At 36.2% G+C, this 24,705-nt stretch overlaps 1 protein-coding gene across 1 annotated transcript in view; it reads right to left on the minus strand.

Moving 5' to 3' along the window:
- Positions 1 to 13,600, minus strand: part of DTHD1 (death domain containing 1) — a 75,309-nt gene extending 61,709 nt beyond the window's left edge. The window contains 7 exon segments of the mRNA XM_059066123.1: positions 2,604 to 2,852; positions 3,920 to 4,034; positions 4,036 to 4,097; positions 6,705 to 7,035; positions 10,779 to 11,310; positions 11,313 to 11,393; positions 13,330 to 13,600. Coding sequence (XP_058922106.1) covers positions 2,604 to 2,852; positions 3,920 to 4,034; positions 4,036 to 4,097; positions 6,705 to 7,035; positions 10,779 to 11,310; positions 11,313 to 11,393; positions 13,330 to 13,600 — 1,641 coding nt within the window.
- Between the last annotated feature and the right edge of the window lie 11,105 nt (positions 13,601 to 24,705).

Below are 24,705 nucleotides of genomic sequence, written 5' to 3' on the forward strand. Positions count from 1 at the left end.
TGAGTCCTTATCATACCTTGGTGACTGTTCATCTGAGCTTTTTATCTTTGTATCTCATCCTGTTGTTCTTCATTCTTTTCCTGGTCTATCCGGATGGCTTTCTGTTTCTTAGAAATTTTGCTTATTGAATACTACTTAAACTTACAAAATAGATTTCTATAAAATCCTCCAGGTAACTGTAATTCTCATTATTCAAATTACTGTGAAATGTCAGGATGATATTCTCTTTCCTTATTTCTATAGTTTGTTTTTTGTTATTTTTGTTCTTCTTTTGAAGTCTTGGTACTGATTAGTATGGAATTTTTTTTTCCTTAAGACATCATGGAGGACTTGGGTTTTTTCTTATCCTTGAAAATATTTTTCTGCCTGCTTTCAATTTGGTCGCTGTTTGAATCTCTTCCTTAGATCTAGAGGGCAGATCCATGTGCATAATTTCTAAACCAATTTTCAGTGTCTAGTCATTTTTACTGAGTATAATTTCTCTGGATGAAGGTGTAACCTTCTCCTATCTGTGCTGATTGGATTTCCAATGCTTTGAGTCGACTAAGTGTATGAAAATGTGCCACACTCAGCATGCCTATCTTTTAGAGATCTTATCACCTCTACCATTGTCCTTATACTCTTGGCAATTTCATTTTTGACCATGCAATACACTGCCTCTAATTTCTTTCCACATTCTGCCCTGTTGTTTCTGAGGGATATGGAAATACAGCAAAGGAGAGGCAAAGAAACACTGATCTAGTCACTTCCACAAATGATATCTGTTATTACAGGGATACATTTTTATTCTCATCGGTATATATAGACTATGGGATCAACAGTCAGGGACAGGCAAATTGTTTTTCTATTATCTTTCTGTCAAATAGAGCTGCTTTGTTTTATGATGTAAAGTAAATGTCAGGCACAAATTATTTTTATTAATCCTTTGCAATCTACTCTATAGATGTAGAAATACTAGATTCTAGCAATAGATTACCAGTCAGAATCAATTTTTAGAGTAAAGCTCTCATCTTTAATATATATATGTATATGTACATATAAAATGTATATGTATATGAAGTACATATTTCTATATATTTTAGGGGTTTTTGAAAGAGAATGTCTTAGTCTGTTAGACTAATACATTTAAATAGGAAGCTCCAGGATATTTCTGGTTTTAAATCTTACCTTACCGTGATATATAGGAACATGGATTAACTCATTGCCAATTGGGAGATATATATATATCCCAAGTAGCAAAAGCAGGTACAAATGGATCGTGTCTATATTTCTATGTTCTCTCTCACTTACCTAATATTAGGGAAAGTTTACCTTCATCTCCTAGCCACAACCCAATGTTCTACTATTGCCAGCTTCCTAAATTAGAAACAGTGGTAAAGAGCAAATAATCTACTTCTCTATTTCTAGTCTTGCAGCCTCAAACTAAATAGATGATGGCTACGTAGAGTCATGATTAGGAATAGTGATATGTTGAGTCCACACCAAGCTTGCACACTTCTCATGTACAGTCCTTCCTTGGTATCCAGATGCAAGAGATTGATTCTAGGACCCCCAGAGGTACCAAAATCTGTGGATGCTCAAATCTCTTATGTAAAATGGTGTAGTCTTTGCATATAACCTACACACATCTTCCCATATACTTTAATCATCTCAAGATTACTTACAGTACTTAATACCATGTAAATAGTATGTAAATAGTTGCCAGTGCATGACAAATTCAAGTTTTGCTTTCAGGAACTTGCTAGAATTTTTTAAAAATATTATCAACCCACAGTAGGTTGAATCCTCAGATGTGGAACCTGGGGATAACTGTACAAGTTCTTAATCTCATTGAGTTTCAGACTTCTCACTGATAAAATGAAGGTAGGGTGGTGGGGAGATTGGATGAGATAATGTACATAAGGAACCTGGCAAATAGTAATTTATCAATTAATAATAGTTTTTATTTCTTTCTGAACTTGTTTCTTCCTCTGATGTTTTTTCAAAGAAAAAAAATTTCCATTCAGAACCAAAGAATAGAAAGGTTCCATTCTACCTTTCCTATTAGGAAGAAAAAGTAAGTATTAAGTGAAATGACAGAAAATAAGATCAGGATTACTATTATTCAGTGTATTCTATTTGTTGTTAGCGTTTCATTTCTGATTTCATTTCTGGCTGGTAACTCAATATGTATATTAGTCTTATTTGTGGGGATTTTTTTTAATTATAAAAATTAGGAGAGAAAGGAAATTGCCTATATGGCAAATATAGACTCAAATTTAATTTATTTTTTAAAAGATCAGGTTAATCTTTTCCCACATCAATGGAATGCTCTTAAACATAGAAATACAATCATCATATCACATCTTTGTAATTAACCATATCATAAATTTTTTTAAAACAAGGATTAATTTTATCTCTTTTGTGTCAATCTTTTCACATAGCATACTTGTGAACCCATTACAGCTAAAATCATTACCCTTCTGGATCCACAATATTTTATTTCCATGTTAAAAATATTTCATCATATTTCAATACTGATATTTAAATACATCTGATTACACTTTTAATCATTTAAGTTTCTTTGTTTATCATCAAGTCAACTAGAGACATTAGGGTCTAACTCACCAGTTGGGGTATAAAGGTATGATTCTGTTTGTTGTGGCACTAGCTGTTCTTTTATGATCTATCTCAGACCCAAGATTTTTTTTATCAGGGTGTGGAGAACAAGGTAGGAATACAGTGATTGGCTTCTGGAAAAGATGTGTTGATGGGTGCTGAACATGAATCAGAGGGCTTGTGGATAGTACTGAGTAGGAAGTATCTTGCTGAGTTTTTAAATATGCCACCAGAGATGAGTCAACTGGTTGGACCTATACAAAGAAAAAATAGATATATATTCTTATATTTTAATAGCAGAAGATACAAAGTATCAGCACATTTCTAAGTCAATTTCCTGAAAATTTAATAGAACATAGTTTTATACATTTTTCTCTGCATTGTTGGTTGGAATCTACACTATATTAATTTATAAAAGATCACAGGATTTGGTCTTCTTTTTACAGTCTTTCTGAAATCTAGGTTCCTTGCTCTATGTTATAAATAACTGAGAAACACTCTTAATTGTAGGCAAAAAAATGACCTAGAAAACAAAATAGACATTTTATATAATTTCTAATTAGAACTATTGTTAGATCAAGTGATCTTCAGAAACTAGAAAAACAAGACTATATTTATTTGTCCTCTCACATAAGAATGGCTGATAAAAATAGCTAGCATGATTCAAAAATTTCAAAGTTTATGGAAAATATGCATGAATAAATTGTATATAATATGATTTCTTCCTAACTTTTCTTCTTTGCTTACCACTTATGGTAACAACTGGGAGAAATTAGGAGAGCATGAGGGAGAGTTAGGCTAGGAGGAAATATTGAGGAAATATGTCTTCTAAAATGTACATTGATACGTCATTGTACACCTTGTAAATAATGTTTGTATGTATTAAATTCTCATCCCAGAAAAGTACTGTTTAATAATTAAATATAACCAAATATTTACAATTATAAGTATTTTAATTGATTAGCCTCTCTTTTAACCATCCTCTGAGGTGGAAATCTTCAATCATATGAAAGTCCCAATGTCTGGCATTAATTCTATCATAGATACTCAACATTTGTTTTTGTCAACAAATATCATAAATAAAACAACACAAAAAATTAGCTAGAAAAAGCTTTAAAATAAGGCAGGGATTTATTTTGGAATGAGATTTAATATGCTCCAAATCATCACTATATCAATGATGACACTGTAAGCTAGGTCATTTAAAAGTATAAGAATTCATTTACTGTTATATTAAATATTTGTATCTTCTCCATCCTTTTCAGATGATGTTTGATGACCCACAAAATCTAGAAGAAACTCACCAGTTTATAATATTTACCTTTAATTGTACAAGTACTGGTGAGCTGAAAACTCCTGGAGGGTAATTTAAGGATATTCGAGAATCCATGCTTGGCTTAAGAGTAAGGCCTTTCTTTGTTACTGTAAAGGACTCTCTTTAAACAAGACACAACAGAAAAGATACCCAACCTATAAACTTTTACTTTAGCACAGGTCACCTGTGTGGATTTAAGGACATTAAGACAATGACATTAAAGGACATTAATAGTGCATTGCTCTGGAAGTACATGCTGTACATATTCTCTGGCTGTGGGTAAAAACAACAACAACAACAACTATATGCTGTCCCTGTAATCTCCCACAATTGAGAATTACTTCATTAACCCCAAATGGATGGTCCTTTCATGAGATGAAGTAGAAGTAGATACTAGGAGTTTCTCAAATTTGAACTACATGATAGAAAAGAGAGAAATAAATGTATTTTTAAATTTAAATTATTCCCCCCAAAAGGTAAATGGATAATGGGCAATCACATTTAGTGTTTTCACAAATATTAATTATATTTGGAATCCTATCCTCCTTTACCAGAATGGACTTGGACTTTAAATATTGGCCTTTATCCAGAAGATTAAACAATGTTTTAGGAATTCCAAGGACTGAAAATTTTCATCATTTGGGTAGTTTACACAAATCCTGCAGCACCTGTACTATCAGCAAATTCTTCCTGCTGACAGTTCACAATCTCTTGATAAAGTCATTTTCTCTATTTCTCTCTTCCATGCAGGGGGAGGAGATGATTGCAAAGAGACACATTTGTGTTTCTTTTTTATATGGTGACATTTAAATTTGAAATGCGTATATGCAGGGACATGTTCAAGCTTTTTTATCACAGAAAAGGAATTGAATACATAAATGAAAACAAAATTATCTACTCATATAATCACCAAAGCTTAAAATGAAGAGGAAGACTTAGAAGTAATCTGGTCTATTCATGCTTCCCTAAACACCAGCTGGGCTCCACCCAGGCATGAGAGGATAATCATGCAGACACACACACAAACATTTCAGGGACAGTAACAATGGAAAATAATCTATCATCTGAAAACTGACTAAGGAAGAGATTTCACAATTTCATGTCATGAATCCATTGTTGGAAAAATTCAGGGCATGATGGATGTTCTCAATTGGCCAGAGGAAAAATGGTGAGAGGTAAAGAAGAAAGGTTTTCTGGGAACTCATTATGGTTGCCATGCAGTTAGAGTACATTTGGTAGGCTCTGGGGAAATGGAAGTGTTTTTAAGCAGGGGAGTGTCAAGAGCAGAATTCTGATGATGGTTTATCTGACTTCAGAATTAGAATTCTTAAATGTTGTATGAACCACATAAAAATTTGGAAGGAACCTAGAGTTTAAATTTTCTTGAGCTAAATGTAGGGATAACAACCATTAGAAAACTATAAAGGAAAAGTATATGCTTTTATTTTTTTCAGTAGATAATGGCTCTCTTATTTTTTTCTTTTGCATTTTCTATTTACTAATCATCTTGCATACCCATTTGGTGAAAAGCACATGTGCTATGAACTGTTTTTGTTTTTATTATGGTAGGGGTCAAGATTAAAAAGCCACACATAGGGCAATGATAACTAGGCTCTTATACTTACAGACTTCCTAAACTAAATATAAAATGTTTTAGTTGCATGAATTGGCATAAATAATTAGGACAGGCTTAGTTTTCATATTCAACTGTATAACTTTGTTTATAACTCAGAAAAGACCCAAATCAAAAGATATAAATTAAAAAGAATTGTTTGCATGTGTGGCTTTTTTTTTACATTTATTCCCTGCCCTCTTCTTCAAATAATGATAACTTACATAAAGCTGAAAAGACAAATATTTTAATTATTTAAAAATAAGTTCAGTGATCCACAGAAGAACCTTAAACTTTAACTCCCATCAACTCTATGCTAAGTTTAATAATTATGTATATATTCTTTCTTCAAAACATACTAATTTGTCACCATAATGGCTTGAGAGTTATTATAAGAAAGTCTACCATGAAAACGATAATTTATTAACTACTAACATGTGTTTATAGACTTCCTTTTATTTTCTTAAGTGTATTTTCTCATTTAATCCTTATTACCCTATCAAGTAGACACTATTATTGTATTCATTTTTTAGATGAAAAATATTGAGTCATATCAAGGTTACATAATTTACTCAAGTTCACATAGCAGGAAAGTGTAGGAACCAAACTTCAGACCCAGCCAATCTTCTGCGACAACCCACATCCTAACTACCACATATATTGTTTTCCACATACAGACTAATAACTAGACTTAATAACTATCTCAAGGCATACACATACACACACACACACACAAATTATTTAGTTTTTACATATTTTCCCAACCCATGAATGATAAAAATAAAGCTAATGTCATCTGGGGATTCTAGAATTCTTAAATTTAGACAGAGGTCCATCCCATTAGAAATGTTAGGCTAAAGCTAGTCTAAGGTGTGAAGCTAATTGAACCATGATGTTGGCTTTGCTTCCCAGGCAAAAATATAACACTTGCTGGGTCCTAGACTCAAGTTCTTCACTCCCAAATTTGACCAGTAAGCTCTGCTCTTTTATCTTTATGGATAGCAAAACAACACAAAACAAAACAAAACAAAAACACATGAATTCACTGGCATAAATCTTATCAACCCTTCCATTTTATACCAATGGAGTAATTGTATCTGTACTATGATCTGGTAGTCTGAGTAATAGTTAGAAGAGAAGTCAAACAGCAAATGTATGTGTAGTCAAGGATTTACCAACCTTGTAACTTCCTCTCATTCCTTCCAGTGAATTTGGAGTCAGGTAACTTGATTGAAGGTCTACATCAGACACTTTCACCATGATGTCTCTGTAATTTCCCCTGTAACGTGCAGTAAATGGAATTGCAATGCATATTGGAAATGGAATTCTCTTTTCCATATCTGAGCACTCTACAGTGATAACATTGCTGACCAATTCTTCATTATCACTCACTATTAAAGAACTCATGTTATTAATTATCCGGCATTCTAGATGTTGTAGAACATAGGATGGTGCTGTAATATAACAAGACACTTGGGTGACAGTATCATCACTCAACACATCAAGATACCTGCAGGGGGAAAAAAGGACATCATTTTTTCAAATATTTGATTTATAGACTGTATAGTGAAATGCCTAAGAGCACAAGCTCTAGAGACACGTTGTTATGGTATGAATCCCTGTTCTCCCACTTAGTAACTCTGTGACCTTGGGCAAGATACTTAACCTCTCTATGCCTCCGTTTCCTAAACTGTTAAAAAGTGATAAAATAATACCTATCTCATAGGAAGACTGAGTATTAAATGAACTATTATACAGTAAGTAATTAAAAAGCTGTGCCTGGCACATAGAAAGTACTATATATATTAAGCTATTATACTGTTGTTATTACTAATATTATTTAAGCAGACAGTTCATTCCTGTTTTGTTCACTTCAAATATAAATCTGAAGATTGCTGAAGCTTCTTGATAAACCAAGTACTAGTGCCTGAATAGTCTTCTAAATTTTGAGGAAGGTATAGATATGGAACTGGAATTGTTTATTACATTTTTAAGAAAAATAGAGAAAGGTACAAAAGTACTGTGAATGTATGTTTAATCAAAGTAAATAGAAACAGAATATTTACAGTCCTCAAAGAATCAATCCAAAAACTGATTTTGACAATTGGTTTTATTCTTGATTTTTGTACCATCACCTTTGCCTAAGATTTTAGAGTCTTATAGATTTGAATTCAGTTTTGAGATCAGTCACTTACTATTTGTTTGACCTTTAACATCAACTATTATTATTAAAACAGCTAATATTTTAGCTCTTTCTATGTACCAGATTTTAGGCTATACATTATTTCATTCAAATCCTCACACCATGGGTATGAGGTACTACTCACCCATGGTCAGGTACTACTGTCATTACTATTTTACAAATAAAGAAACTGAAGTTTAGAAATTTTAACTTGCTGACGATCACACAGATGGTAAGTTGTAAAATCAATAAATGAGTCCATCTATCTTTAACACAGAAGCCCAAACTTTCTAATATAATATCATACTTCCTCAAATCATTCCAAAACACTGGTTTCTTTATCCATTACAAACTGAAACGAATACCAGATCCACAATAATGTGAGGGTTGAATGAGATAAAATATTTCAACTTCTTATAATAGTGGGTTAAAATAAATGAGTGTTCAATAAATGTTAGCTCTCTATATTACAACTACCAGCTTGCATTTCCCCTCTTCTCGCTATTTCTCATTTCATACCAGTGAAATGATTGAAATATAAACAATGTCAAAGAGAAATAAGAGGATCTTTATAAAATGCAGCATTAATATCAAGTTCTAGAATAATCAGCTTTTAACTATTTTTCAACTAGTAAATTGAAAGTTATAGTGCCCCTTAACACAGAAATCTAGAAAATATGTTGAAGTTTCAGAGAAGGTTATTTATTTATATTTATAATTCTGAACCCATAAAGTTAGAAGGAATAGAAAATTATCCAGCACATGGGTCTGTTTGAGTCTCCTCTGATCATGGTGATAATGGTATTTCAGAAAATTAGATATATTGTTTAATATAGGATACAATGATCCAGTCCTTTTTAAAATCATCATAGCATTACTTTATTCATAAATTAATTTAAATCTTTAATATCATAAAATAGACAGTGTTCAAATTTCCCATTGTTGTTTTTAATTAGTTTCTTTTACCTGGATCCAAATAAAAGCCACAAATTGCAGTCAAAAGAACATGTGTTTATGTCTTTTGCATTATATATGTTTCCCCTCAATTTCTTCTGTCCTTCCTTCCTCCCTCCTTTCCTCCTTCCTCCCTCCCTCTCTCCCTCCTTCCCTCCCTCCTTCCCTCCCTCTCTCCCTTCCTTCCTTCCTTTTGGTCTTACTCTCACTCTCTTGGTCTCTTGCTCTCAGGCTGGGGGAATACTACAGATCCAGTCTTGTATAACTTCAAAAATGACTCTCTTTTGTGCCCTGGAAACCCAACTCAATACACTCTTCTTGCAAAAGACTGACAGACGAAGTAGGGTAAGGGTCCCTGTAAATGCTTCCATTTCCCCTAGACCTAATCAAATAGATCTAGTCCAGCCACTAGAGTAATCACATTGGTTTATTCTAGTGTCGTTTCCCTTTGTATACACTAAGACAACTACCCTGGAAGAGATAGGCTTTTTTCAAAACGCTCTCCAGGGAGGAATCACAACAGATTGTGAGCTAGGTTTTGTTTATGACTCTCATCTTTCTTGTGGCATGATGGCTTCCTAGCCTGAGGAATTGCAATGATTAGTCATCTTCTGAAACATGCAAGCCAAGGAAAATTGGTTTGCATGCCACAAAGAGGAAATCCCTAACTAGAAAACACCTAAAGGAGGTGTTAGAGGGAGTGGTTCAGCAATGACTCATTAGTTGATGCTTTGAGTCATTTCTGAATGTGAGGATATGAAGTGTTAATGTTTTTCTCAAGTGAAATGGGCAACCGCATATGGACTACTTTCATAGTTGTTTTGCAGGGACAGTAAGCCTTTCACACCGGGGGGGGGGGGGATCTTTCACGGGTTAAATATTACTCCTGTGACACCTATAGAATTCATTAGATTTTCAGACATGCAGGGAAACTTAGAGCTAAACCAGCTCAACCTCTTCATTTTATAGATGAGACAACTAAGGTCAAAGCGAGCAAAATGATGGGCCTGAGATCATAGACTCATTCATGGTGTTGCCCTGGAAATGGTATTGTATTCTGAAAGAGCAGACACAGGATAAGTGAAGTTTGGTGGTGTGTGGGAGTGGCGAAAGTGAGGGTTGTTGGGGGTGAAATAAATCAACATACTAATATTTAGCTGAGAGTGAACATCTGCCAAGCAACAAGATGCTAGGCCCTTTAGGTGATTTTCTCATTTGACCTTACCAAATAATCCCAGCAATAATTTCTATAAATAAGAAAATGGGGCTAAGAAATTAAACAAGTTGCCCAGGGTCACAGAACTAGTAAGTAATAAGACAGGAGATAAATTTAAGTCTGTCTGTCTCCCAAACCAATGATGTTTTTTTAATTCCCCATTACCTTCTAAGGGTCTTAATTTTACTGTGAAAATATGGCTTGTGAATATTTTATTTTATTTGGATAATTATGGATTATTATCCCCTTGTATAGGGGAGATAATTCACAAAATAGATCAGTCAGTTTCAACATATTTTTTCGAAGTCATGGGCTCTTTGATAATCTGGTGAAAGCTCTGGACCATCTCCAAGGAGATAAAATAGGTGTGAAAATATACATTCAATTTTAAGAACCTCCTGAAGCTTATCCATGAGCCCTCCCAGAGTCCTACAGACACGGGCTAAGAATTTATGATGATTTATAAATAAAATAAATATGAGAATTCATTTGAGGATATAAATAAAATAAATCTGAGGCTTGGAAATTCTCTTCTAATATTTGAATTCTGCAGTCTCCTAGTTTTTTCTTATGATAATCTAAAGAGTAGTGATTTAGGAATGTGTCCATGTTCTTGACAATTGTTCATTTTAACTACTTTCTTATACAGTCAATTCTTTCTTCCTTTAAAGAAACCTATAATATTTTTCCTGAAACTATAAGAAACAAACAATATTAGTAATAGCAGCCATAAATATTTTTATGGGAGTAATTTAAACTGAATTATTGATTTGTAATATCTTTTGGAGATCTGAAATGTAGACATAAAATTTTATTCATGTATAAATATTGTTTTATATACAAGTAGAAACACACACATAAGCAGGAATATACAAGCACCTCTCACATTGTATTTACTTACTCCTTTTCCATGATGTTATGCTTTTGCTTTAGGCTCTCTGAATCACTGGGAAGAGGACTATTCACGTATTTACTAGAGATAACACATGTTGTTGAGGATGTGGTAATCTCTTCACTTTGGCTTTCTGAGGTCTCTTGAATTTCTCTTTCTCTTGTCTGGATTATGTCATGTGTCTCTTCCCTGTTGCCATTTATGTTCTCAACAGTCCTGTGTTCTATTTGTTTATCATCTTCATTTTCTGCATTATCTGGGAACATTTTGTTCTATGACTCTTCTTGCCCTGTTACATCTCCCTTCAATGATGTATTGTTTTCTTTTCCCACTAGTTCTGAACTCCTATGTATTTTATTTTTTTTTAACTGGACCTGGTTTGTGTAATGACTTTCCTCTCCATTTGTGGGAGAAACAGTAGCTGTTGCTATGACATTTTGTTCCCCTCTTGCAGCAATGTCTGTTGCTTTGATATCTTGAATGGTGGACATTGTCTGCAGTGGAGTACATTCATCATGCATGCTGCATAAATTACACATCCCTTTTCTTCTTTCTTTAGAAATGTAGCAGTGCTCCCCACATATTCACTTCTTTTCATGAGACAATCTATGAATGCAATGATTTCTACATACACATACACACAGAAACACATTAAAAAGAGTAAATACAAAACTAAACCAAATTATGTTTCTCCACTGACATGTAATGAAATATGGAGAAATTACCCTAGAAATCTACAAAGACCCTTACTAGGCTTTTAAGCCTACCTCCCTTCTGAAGAAGTCATTTGCACAACTGTAATTCTTTTAACACATCTAGAAGTTGGGGATAAATTGCTTTTTAACATAGTAGAAAAAAACTATATCTAATCCCTCTTGCTTGTGAAAATGCTTTGAATATTTGCAGAAAGGTATCATGACCCCCCTCCATAAGATGCCATTCAACTGAAGTCAATATCTCCCTCAGTCATTCCTCATTTGGTATGATTCTGAGAATTGTTTTTCTTCTTTGAATGTACTACACAGTTTATCAATGATCCACATATAATTATTCACCTAAAGTTAGCAGAGCTCTCCAAATGAGACTTGGGTAGCAGGCATACCATAGCTACATTATTTCTGCTGATGCAGATGCTGTATTTTATTGGGTACTTTTTTGCTATTATGATTGGATTAGGTTTATATTACTTCTCCTGCTGGACTTGTGATGACTAGAAATTTTCAAATGAGTCTTTCAAAAATAGCTCTAATTATATCAATTCTCTGATTAGAACCTGGCTACTCAAGCACTAATAAACCAAGTGAAGCCTCTTTGCTCTGGTGTAAACCCTCACCGTGATCTGACCTGATATAATCTCTCACTCCATCCCCATTTCTTATTATTTTCCTATTTGTTCATTCCTCCTCTCCTCACAGCTGGGGTCACCTGATGGCTTCTTACAGGCTTAGCAACTCTGCAATCTTTAGAATTCAATTCTGAACTCAGGAATATGTAATTTAAGGCCCTATAGCTCAGTGTTTTCAAAATCATCAGTAAATCATCCTTTAACTAGTCTAGCCTTATCATTGGGCTCCAGTTCTGACAACTTGTTTTTTTGTCTTGTATCTGAGACCCTGTCTTTATTTTGAACTCCTATTCTGGTAGCTGAGTCATCATCATTTTCCATGAATGATCATTTGTGTTGCCTAGGACCACATTCAGTTCTCTCCAGAGATTCCATTCCTGGCTATGAGATCCAGCTGATGGTCTCTAGGTCATGCTACCTTTGGACAGATTTCCCTCATGTCCACAATCTGCCCTCTAGACTGAATTTCTTAACATTATCTGGATTCCTGATTGATGACACCTGCCTGCTTGCCTTGACAATACATTATTTAGAGTTAGATTTGATGATGCCACCTATCTTCTTATCTAGAGTAACTTGTTGTTGTCTGAGATCATAGACATCAGATACCATGTTCTTCCTGCCATGCTGTATTTCACATCCATAACTGGCCCTATTCCCAAGAACCTGCACCCCACTTGGTGTGTGTGGGGGGGTCTAATTTCATATCACATCCCACCCCATTCTTCCGAGTGTTTTTTCAATGAACAGGTTCAAGTTCAAATAAGTCTAAAAATGGAGTGTCATACTCCAATATGAAAAAACTGCTTGTCCTGCCTCACACTAATCCTATATTTTCCTACTTCTAAGTGTTGGGTCCTACTAATAACATCTCTGCTGGAATGCTCTTTAAGGCACCCAGTTTCTGGCTGCATAAATCCAATTCATTCCTTAAGCTTCAGGTTAGATACTGCATTTGTGCTAGTGAAATTCCCCACTCTAAAAATGGAATCTCACCTATTTCTGAAGACTTAACACATTTCATTTTTATGTCTCTAATGGAATTAGCCTCAATATCCCTTGCATTATTGTGCGATTGCCTTAACTGATTTCCCATGTTAAATTGTTAGTCCCTTGTGGACAGAGACTCTATCCTGGTTTTTGTATGCTCCTTAGCACTCTCACAGTGGCTACTCAATCAATATTTCTTAGAGAAAGAATAAAGGAAATACTTGCCTCGTCTCCAGGTACAATGCTTCTCTTTGTCAAGCAGTATATACAGCTGCTGGCAGGTGGAGTGCAGAGTCTCTGCAGTGTGTTCCAAGAGTTGGTGAAGGGCCTCACTGAGTTCTTGACCCAGAAAGACCACTGTGGCTATCCAAGTGGCCCCGCCAGCCCCTTCACAATGGTCTTTACCCAGGAGCGCCTGCTTTAGCATCAGGTTTTGTTTCCAAATCTGCTTCAATATTTGGCCTAGTTTTCCTGAGCCTATGTCTTCTGTATCCATTTTATGCTCCACAGGTGGGATGTCTCCTAACAGCAAAGCCTAAAGGTTTAGCAAATTCAAGCTTGGCTGTGGTTTTTTTCTTCTAAAATCTAGGAGATGATCCAAGTCAGCTAGCCAAGCACTTTCCTGCAACATAATAGTTTATTCAGCTTCTTGTTGACCAGTGAAAAGTTACTAGGTGACCAAAGGAGGGGCGTTCCTGCACCGTGGGTGCCACTGTGTACAGAATAGATTAACCACAGGGATGGAGTTAGCTCACACAATCCCACTTTCCATGTAAGTTTTACACTTTTGATATACTATGGAAGCCTCATATACTTTTCAAGTTTTGAGGCAACAAAATATGGATTCTGTGGTAGGATGAGGAGTATATTAATCAAAGGTGAACTCTTTTAATAATACTGCTAATAATAACTCTATATGAAACTCAAAAATACTTATGAATGAACTAATATGTTGTCTGAATTGCTTCAGAAAAGCTGGGAGTGTGGGAGCAGTGTATAGATGAAATAAGATTGCCTGTAAGTTAAGAACTGTTGAAGCTGGATATGGTTACATGTGGGGGTCTTTACAATTCTCTCTAGTTAGCATAGAACATTTTTATAATAAAGAATTTTAAAAATATTACTCTGCTGGAACAGAGTCTATTACCACTCTGCTCTGTTAGGTTAATCAGTACCTTCTTCTACGGCAGGTCTGCAGTGAGATCGAGATAGGTACTTGGCCTCTTTCCTCTCTGATCATTTCTCTCTAATTGGATAAAATGCTCCTCCACGAACTGAAAGCAAACCTGAAGAGTGGCTTTCTCTGAACTAGCAAGGAATCTTCACCATGTGTAATTAAAATTCAGTCACAGCACGTTCTCACTGCTGCTGGCCCCTTTGTCGGCACATTGTATATGACACCACGGCGTCGCAAGACTTGATACCAGGGCGGAGGATACCTGATACCGGATACCGGGGTCCGCGGAGGAACCCAGAGCAGCCTGCTTCTTCCTCTGCAATCCCCTCCTCTCATAAGGGAGAACACGGCACCGGAGGGAGAAGGCCGTGCATTCCGGACGGGCTCATATTCTCTCGGGGGCACTGGAATGAAATGAAAGCTTCCAAACCACAGCCCGAACCCCTCCTGCCCGCAGCCATCACCTTATCTCATCTTAAGCACTGGGCCTCTTAGAGCCACACTCAAGACACCTGAAAGAGGAGACGGGGAAACACAAACCCAGTGAATAAGGAATAGAAAACGAATGCCACCACAGGCGTAAATACTGCCCAAGCTGCTTGTGGTCTGCAGAGGCTGAAGGAAAAGGAAAAGAGCTGTGGTACGAAGAGAGGTGGTGAGGGTGAAGTTCGGGGTGCGGCCTCATTCTCTAGTGGAAATCTTATTTTTCAGTGACCTCTGTTCCTTTAACGCCTGAAATATATGTGTGATTCGCATTATAATGCATATGTGGCTTTAATTTGATGCTGATTCTGAAAACTTTCTGCAGCATGTGCTGTGGGCCAGGCACTCTCTACATGCTGGGAACTTCAGAGAGACTTCAGAGAGAGGCAGGCACCTGAAAAGATGACTAAAATCAGCTCAGACTGTGTTGAGAGCTAGAGCAGAAATATAAATTAAGAGTATCACCAAAGCTTTGAGGAGTAAAAATTTCATTCAGATTGGAAGCCTGGGAGATGTTTAAATTAGGAGCCAAATGATGAGCAGGATTTGAGCAGGCTTGACAACAGAGGGAAAGAACATTCCAGATAGGAAATAATGTCATCAAAGGCAGGGAGGCAGGAAATGGCACCATGTGATCAAAAAGGGAAAAGGATGGCTCTAGAAGAGGGTTTATAAGTCTCGGAAGTGGCAAGAGAAATAATTATGGAGAGTCAAGGGGAGAAGTTGGAATTTTGTTTTGCAGACAAAAGAGAGAAATTAAATATTTTTGAACCAAGTAAATATATAGCGAAATCTATGCTGTAGGAGTGCAGATGGTTTAAATGGTAGAGACTCAAGAATTAAGTGACTTGAGGGCCCACATTAGAGCAACAACAGTGCAGACAGGGGAAGGGGATGCTTTGAGAGGGGATTCGAAGTAGAGTAACCAGAACTTGCTAAATCATCAGTTAGAGGAAAAGGAATAGAAAGCACTGAAAATCCATTCATTTATTTATTTGAGAAATATTTATTGGCTGCTAGTATAGGACTGTGCTTGGTAATGGAGTATAACTAAAAATTTTGGTTTAGGTGACTGGACAGATGGTAAACCGACTGAGTTGAGGAATTTAGAAAAAAAACCATTCAGCTTGATTGGTAGGTAATTTGACTAATTTTGGATTTGTTGTGTTTGAGATACACAGGACAATTCTTTGGAATATGTTAGAAATTTAGAAGTCAGAATAATATTGGCACATTTGAATGTCATCAGTCAATAGATAGTGAATGTATCCCTATCTGGAAATAGAAGAGATCGATGGGGAATTTACACCATGTACATTTTAAGTATTGAATGAAACTGATAATGAAATGCTGAATCACTGGACCAATATACACTTATTCCCTTCTACAGATGTGGGAAAATTCTTTCTCAGGTCAGGGGGAAAAAAAAAACACCAAACATTCTTCCTCAGCCTCACTGACATTTGCTATCCTCAAGTCTAAACTTGTTCTCTGTCTGGCTTCCCCAAAATATGTAATATTTGCAAAGTGAGACCTACCACAGGCCACACTGTGTTTACTCATTAAAACAAGCATCTGCATGTTCCTACATCTTGTTTTCAATTAATTGATGTCACTAACCACGGAAAGAACTGACATTTGCAATCAAGATTTGTGACACCCACAGAAGTTAACTACAAAAAAATTAATCTTGATGGGTTTAACATTGGATTAGCATCTTCATTGTGGCTACTCGTTATTATGACTACTAATACTTCCTTTTACTTTCTTTACTGAGAATTCTCTGCTTCCACTGACATTAAAGGAATTAGTATGCAGTCTTGAATTCACACAAAACGTTATGTGGTTGAAAAGACAGCAGTTCTTCATATTAAAGCATCAAAGTGAGTAGAAAGAAAATTCCAGTAAGTAGGATAATCATTCATTTACCAGCTGAATTAATAAAACTTTGCAATAGACTGAACAGCCTATTGATGTGAGTCAGGAAGGAAGGACAATAAAGTTTCTAAGTGTAAGGAAATGGGCTACTTTCCATGGAGTTTATGGTGGGGAGCAGTGGATAAGTCAGATGTTAGCAACATTATTAGTTCTGTTACCTGATCTTGTTATTTTCTTTGAGTTCCTGTGTAGTTTCCGACACCAGACTTTGGTGCAGTCAGCCCAGATAAATTTTTCTCCATTTGGTAACTCTCATTGAATGCCTTTTATGTTTAGAGCAAGCTCACACAACTGGATGATGAGTAGAAAAAGAATATAAAGTGGTTGTTTTGTTTTTGTTTTCCCCAATAACTTATCGCACTGGGAAAATACAAATTAAATATCAGAATTCTTAATATGCATATCAATTTTAAAGTGTTTTTACATTTAACTAGACAGTATAAATAAAAGTTTGTAACAGATGAATAAAAAATAAAAAATTAAAAAATTAAAATGTTTTTAAAAAGCAGGTGGTCAAAATCAAAGTTAAGACTTTTGGTTAAACAATGTAGATTAAATACATATTCTATTTCTGCTTCCTCCTAAAACACCACTGAAGAAGATAAAAAAATATATAAACCACAAAGGACAAAGAAAATGGGTGATAATATGATGGAGAAAAGATGTCAACAAACTTATGGGAGATCAAAAACAGATGGACAAGTTGTAAATGACCTAATTGAGTAAAGAGAGTCCCTCTATGGCGGAAAATAGGCTTGTTCTTGCCATGGAATTTCAGGAGGGTCTAGGAATTAGAGAAAACCAGTAGTAAACTCTGGAAGTGAGAATGAAGTTGGCACTGTAAACAAGTTTTGTTCCAATTCAGTTTTGGGAGCAGGTAGATACCAAAATCCCTCTCCTCTGCCCCAAATAGCCAGGCAACAGTCTCTTTCCCACCCATTGGAAGCTAGAGATGTTCTCTATGAAAAAACTGCAGCAGAGGCAGGAGGCCTGGGCTGAGCAGAAAACCAGAAGGAAGTGCCACTGTACACATAGGGTTAAATCAAATTGTACAATTTTAAAAAGTGAGGTCTCATGTGGCAGGGACATATATACACTATCAAATGTAAATTAGATAGCTAGTGGGAAGCTGCCGCATAGCACAGGGAGATCACCTCTGTGCTTTGTGACCACCTGGAGGGGTGGGATAGGGAGGGTGGGAGAGAGGGTGATGCAAGAGGGAAGAGATATGGGAACATATGTATATGTATAACTGATTCAGTTTATTGTAAAGGAAAAACTAACACACTATTGTAAAACAATTATACTCCAATAAAGATGTTTAAAAAAAAAAAAAAAAGTGAGGTCTCACTCTATTCTTCTGCTCAGCCCCAAGAACAGGGGTAAGCAAGTGTAACCTCTCAGGCAGAAGATTAGAAGTTTGTTCTCTAGAGTAACTGAATACCCCAAGAAAATAAACAATTCATAGTGAAACTTTTAGGGTCCCTCACCCTTCTCCCCACCCTCAATAGATTACCCTGCTCTTGTCAGATCATCAATAATGAAGCACTGAATCAGAAGCCCTATCTATGTATGTAAAGCTTCCAAAAAATGCCCCTAATGCTTCATTTTTCAGTATCGAATAGTCAAGGGGGTTAGGCATTTGAAATAAGCCTCTTATATAATACTGAAGACTAAAGCAAACACAAATAAAGAACTTGAAAAAAATAGAGCTAATACAGGAAAGAGAAGAAAATATCAAATAAGTCTATAATTAACACTCTTAAAGTCTAGGATATGAGAAGATAATGAGCCCACACAATAAGAAAAGATTTTCCTAAAAAAAGGGAGCATTCAGAAAATGAGAAAGACCTCATAGAAAATAAAATATAACAGATTTTTTTAAGCGTGTATATGGGTAGAATGAAGCAGTTGAGGAAGTATCCCAGAGTTAAACAAAAAACAAAGAGACAATAGGGGGAAGAAAAAAGGAGGTTAAGAAATTTAATAGTTCAATCTAGGTGGTTCAATTAAAATGAGTTCTAGAAAAAGAAAACAGAAAGAATTATCAAAGAAATAATATAAGAATATTTCCCAAATGAAGGACTTCGTATTTCAGACTGAAAAAGATCAAAACTATAGATTAAAGAAAGAAGAAGAAATCATAACTGCTCATATTATCATGCAGAGTCAAAACATCAAGGACAAAGATCCTAATAGCCTCCAAAGAAGGAAAAAAGTTCACATTTAAATCAGAAGGCATTGAAATTTTTTTTAAACATCTTTATTGGAGTATAATTGCTTTACATTGTTGTGTTAGTTGCTGCTGTATAACAAAGTGAATCAGCTATACATATACATATATCCCCATATCCCTTCTCTCTTGCATCTCCCTCCCACCCTCCCTATCCCATCCCTCTAGGTGGTCACAAAGCACTGAGCTGATCTCCCTGTGCTATGCGGATGCTTCCCACTAGCTATCTATTTTACATTTGGTAGTAAATATATGTCAGTGCCACTCTCTCACTTCATCTCAGCTTGCCCTTCCCCCTCCCTGTGTCCTCAACTCCATTCTCTATGTCTGCGTCTTTATTCCTGTCCTGCCACTAGGTTCATCAGAACCTTTTTTTTTTTTTTTTTTAGATTCCATATATATGTGTTAGCATATGGTATTTGTTTTTCTCTTTCTGACTTACATCACTCTGTATGACAAACTCTAGATCCATCCAGCTCACTACAAATAACACAATTTTGTTTCTTTTTATGGATGAGTAACATTCCATTGTATATATGTACCACACCTTCTTTATCCATTCATCTGTCAATGGAAACTTAGGTTGCTTCCAAGTCCCGGCTACTGTAAATAGAGCTGCAATGAACATTGTGGTACCTGACTCTCTTTGAATTATGGTTTTCTCAGGGTATATGCCCAGTAGTGGGATTGCTGCATCGTATGGTATTTCTATTTTTAATTTTTTAAGGAACCTCCATACTGTTCTCTATAGTGGCTGTATCAATGTACTTGCCCACCAACAGTGCAGGAGGGTTCCCTTGTCTCCACACCCTCTCCAGCATTTATTGTTTGTAGATTTTTTGATGAAGGCAATTCTGACCGGTGTGAGGTGATACCTCATTGTAATTTTGATTTGCATTTCTCTAATGATTAGCGATGTTGAGCATCCTTTCATGTGTTTGTTGGCAATCTATATCTTCTTTGGAGAAATGTCTATTTAGGTCTTCTGCCCATTTTTGGATTGGGTTGTTTGTTTGTTTTTTATATTGAGCTGCATGAGCTGCTTGTATATTTTCGAGATTAATCCTTTGTCAGTTGCTCCATTTGCAAATATATTCTCCCATTCTGAGGGTTGTCTTTTCATCTTGTTTAGGGTTTCCTTTGCTGTGCAAAACCTTTTAAGTTTTATTAGGTCCCATTTGGTTATTTCTGGTTTTACTTCCATTTCTCTAGGAGGTGGGTCAAAAAGGATCTTGCTGTGATTTATGTCATACAGTGTTCTGCCTATGTTTTCCTAAGAGTTTTATAGTTTTATAGTTTTATAGTTTCCTAAGAGTTTTATAGTGTCCAGCCTTACATTTAGGTCTTTAATCCGTTTGGAGTTTATTTTTGTGTATGGTGTTAGGGACTGTTCTAATTTCATTCTTTTATGTGTAGCTGTCCATTTTTCCCAGAACCATTTATTGAAAAGGTGGTCTTTTCTCCATTATATATTCTTGCCTCCCTTATCAAAGATAAGGTGACCGTATGTGCTTGGTTTATCTCTGGGCTTTCTATCCTATTCCATTGATCTATACTTCTGTTTTTGTGCCAGTACCATACTGTCTTGATTACTGCAGCTTTGTTTTATAGTCTGAAGTCAGGGAGCCTGATTCCTCCAGCTCCATTTTTCTTCCTCAAGATTGCTTTGGCTATTCAGGGTCTTTTGTGTTTCCATACAAATTGTGAAATTTTTTGTCCTAGTTCTGTGAAAAATGCCATTGGTAATTTGATAGGGATTGCATTGAATCTGTAGATTGCTTTGGGTAGTAGAGCCATTTTCACAATGTTGATTCTTCTAATCCAAGAACATGGTATATCTCTCCATCTGTTTGTATTTTCTTTTATTTCTTTCATCAGTGTCTTATAGTTTTCTGCATATGGGTTTTTTGTCTTGTTAGGTAGGTTTATTCCTAGGTGTTTTATTCTTTTTGTTGCAGTGGTAAATGGGAGTGTTTCCTTGATTTCACTTTCAGATTTTTTGTCTTTAGTTTATGGGAATGCAAAAGATTTCTGTGCATTAATTTTGTATCCTACTACTTTACCAAATTCATTGATTAGCTCTAGGAGTTTTCTGGTAGCATCTTTAGGATTCTCTATGTATAGTATCATTTCATCTGCAAACAGTGACAACTTTATTTCTTCTTTGCTGATTTGGATTCCTTTTTATTTCCTTTTCTTCTCTCATTGCTGTAGCTAAAACTTCCAAAACTATGTTGGATGATAGTGGTGAGAGTGAACAAACTTGTCTTGTTCCTGATCTTAGAGGAAATGGTTTCAGTTTTTCACCATTGAAAACAATGGTGGCTCTGGGTTTGTCATATATGGCTTTTATTACATTGAGGTAAGTTCCCTCTATGCCTACTTTCTGGAGGGTTTTTATCATAAATGTGTGTTGAATTTTGTCAAAAGCTTTTTCTGCATCTTTTGAGATGATAATTTGATTTTTATCCTTCAATTTTTTAATATGGTGTATCACATTGATTGATTTGCATATATTGAAGAATCCTTGCATTCCTGGAATAAAGCCTACTTGATCATGGTGTATGATCCTTTTAATGTGCTGTTGGATTCTCTTTGCTAGTATTTTGTTGAAGATTTTTGCATCTATATTGATCAGTGATATTGGCCTGTAGTTTTCTTTTTTTGTAACAACTTTGTCTTGTTTTGGTATCAGGGTAATGGTGGCCTTGTAGAATGAGCTTGGGAGTGTTCCTCCCTGTGCTATATTTTGGAAGAATTTGAGAAGGATAGGTGTTAACTCTTCTCTAAACGTTTGAGAGAATTCGCCTCTGGAGCCATCTGGTCTTGGGCTTTTGTTTTTTGGAAGATTTTTAATCACAGTTTCAATTTCAGTATTTGTGATTGGTCTGTTTATATTTCTTATTTCTTCCTGGTTCAGTCTCGGAAGGTTGTGCTTTTCTAAGAATTTGTCCATTTCTTCAAGTTTGTCCATTTTATTGGCGTATAGCTGCTTGTAGTAATCTCTCATGATCCTCTGTATTTCTGCCGTGTCGATTGTTCTCCTTTTTTCGTTTCTAATTCTGTTGATTTGAGTCTTTTTCATTTTTTTCTTGCTGAGCCTGGCTAATGGTTTACCAATTTTATTTATCTTTTCAAAGAATCAGCTTTTAGTTTGATTGATCTTTGCTATCATTTCCTTCATTTCTTTTTCATTTATTTCTGATCTAATCTTTATGATTTCTTTCCTTCTGCTAACTTTGGGATTTTTTTGTTCTTCTTTCTCTGATTGCTTTAGGTGTAAGGTTAGGTAGTTTATTTGAGATGTTTCTTGTTTCTTGAGTTAGGACTGTGTTGCTATACACTTCTCTCTTAGAACTGCTTTTGCTGCAGGGTGCAGGTTTGTAGTTCCCGTTGTTTTTGCTGTCTGCCCCCAGTGGGTAAGGTTAATTCAGTGGATTTTGTAGGCTTCCTGGTGGAGGGGACTGGTGCCTGTGTTCTGGTGGATGAGGCTAGATCTGGTCTTTCTGGTGGGCAGGACCACATCCAGTGGTGTGTTTTGAGGTGTCTGTGAACTTAGTATGATTTTAGGCAACCTGTGTGCTAATGGGTGGGGTTGTTTTCCTGTCTTACAAGTTGTTTGTCATGGGGTCTCCAGCACTGGAGCTTGCTGTTCATTGAATGGAGCTCAGTTTTAGCTTTGAGAAGGAGATCTCTGAGAGAGCTCTTGCTGATTGATACTACATGGGGCCTGGAGGTCTCTGGTGGTCTAATGTCTTGAACTCTGCTCTCTCACCTCAGAGGCTCAGGCCTGACACCCGGCTGGAGCACCAATACCCTGTCAGACACATGGCTCAACTTGGTGTGAGGGATGCTTTCCAGTGAATTAAGGTGTGAAAAAGACACAAGACATAAATACCAAAGGTGTTGCATGTGCTGCCAACTCTCTGGTTCCACGGAGTCCGAGCCTGCATCGCTGGCATTGAACTTCGTAAAAGTAACACTCAGGCCTAGAAAATAATAGAGTTGTGACATCAGTATTCTGAGATTTCCCTCTTTCAAATTCAGAATTCTGTTTTCCCCAAAGTGTCATTCGAGTGTGCAGGGACAGAAAAAAGAAATGGTAATTATGTGATGGGATGCAGGTATCAGCTAAGGATATGGTGGTAATCATATCGCAATATAAAAGTGTATCAAATCAACACATTGTACACCTTAAACTTACACAATGTTATATGTCAGTTATGTTTCAATAAGCTGAGAAAAAAAGAGTAAAATATTATTTTTAAAAGGGTGCAGGGGGCTTCCCTGGTGGCGCAGTGGTTGAGAGTCCGCCTGCCGATACAGGGGACACGGGTTCGTGCCTCGGTCCGGGAAGATCCCACATGCCGCGGAGCGGCTGGGCCCATGAGCCATGGCCGCTGAGCCTGCGCATCTGGAGCCTGTGCTCTGCAACGGGAGAGGCCACAACAGTGAGAGGCCCGTGTACCGCAAAAAAAAAAAAAAAAAAAAAAAAAGGGTGCAGGGAGAGAAAGGGCATTTTCAGGTATGCAAATATCAAAAAATTTGTCTCCTGTGTATCTTTTCTTGGGAAGCTACTAAGGGATCTAGCTTTGCCAAAAGTAATGCAGTAACACAAGAAAAAATTCAGAAAATAGAAAATCCAGCTAAGAAGAGAAGTAAATCAATGCATAAAATGAAGTCCAGACTGCAGTCATCATCTGAACAGTCCAGGAAGCTTCCTGAAGTGGCAGATGTGGAGCTGAAGAACCATCTGATGTTTTAACCATTTTGAGAAGTCTTGCAACTCTTAGAGAATTTGGGGGAGGAATTATTGATAAAGAGCAAATGAAAAAAATGAGACAATCAATCAAAGTAAATTCTAAAAAAATGGATATATAACCAAAGTGAACTGCTTAGCTCTGCTATGAATAATATTTACATAGCCATAATACATAAAATATATATAATTAATTTAATTAAAACTGGTGATATAAATACATTACCAGGATAGGTACAGAAGGCATGGATGTGGAGAATGAGTATTGTAGGGTGGATATGAGAGCAAAAGCCTTATTTCTACAGAAGGAAGTCAGTACTTAAAAATAAATCAGATATTTCAATATAAAAGGAAATTAATATTCAGGAATCTGGAGGTAAGTTCCAAGAAGAAACTGCTTAAAAAAAATTGAATATGATTGCCTCTAGGAAAAGATATGGAAAAGAGAAAAGCAACTCCTGACCTGTAGGAGCAAGGTCAGTACTACCAGTGAGGCCTTGGTGTTGCTGTGGGCTGGCCTGACACACAGCTAAGCCTTAGTGTTTTCCTGTTGAACAAAAGAATTTCACAGAACATCAATACCAGGCAAGGTTACTCTGTAACTATGATGGATCAAGGCAAAATAAAGATCATTCTATTATCAGGTCTAAACCCAGGTAAGACATGAGTATTATGCAAGCCACAAAATACTAAACATCTCCAGATTCCAACTAATATGAGTGAGGTCTGCTTCTTACCAACTCTAACTTGAGCATGTTTCTAGTCTTCCATCCCTATAGGTAAGATTTATTGAGATACCCAATCATAGCATCATCTCCACTTTTAAACAGCATCTATCTAATCCAGGGCAGGAAACTTTCCCAAAATCCCACCACCAAAGCCCAATCCTATAATAAGTCCCTTTTAACACCCTTTAACTGAGATTCCCCATGGTGTGAGTTCTCCCTCACTGAAATGAGTAATAAGCCCTACCTGTTAAATTACAGGTGTGCTCCTGGTGGCCTTTGGCTG

Source organism: Kogia breviceps, chromosome 6, assembly GCF_026419965.1.
Source record: "Kogia breviceps isolate mKogBre1 chromosome 6, mKogBre1 haplotype 1, whole genome shotgun sequence".
Classification (NCBI taxonomy): domain Eukaryota; kingdom Metazoa; phylum Chordata; class Mammalia; order Artiodactyla; family Physeteridae; genus Kogia; species Kogia breviceps.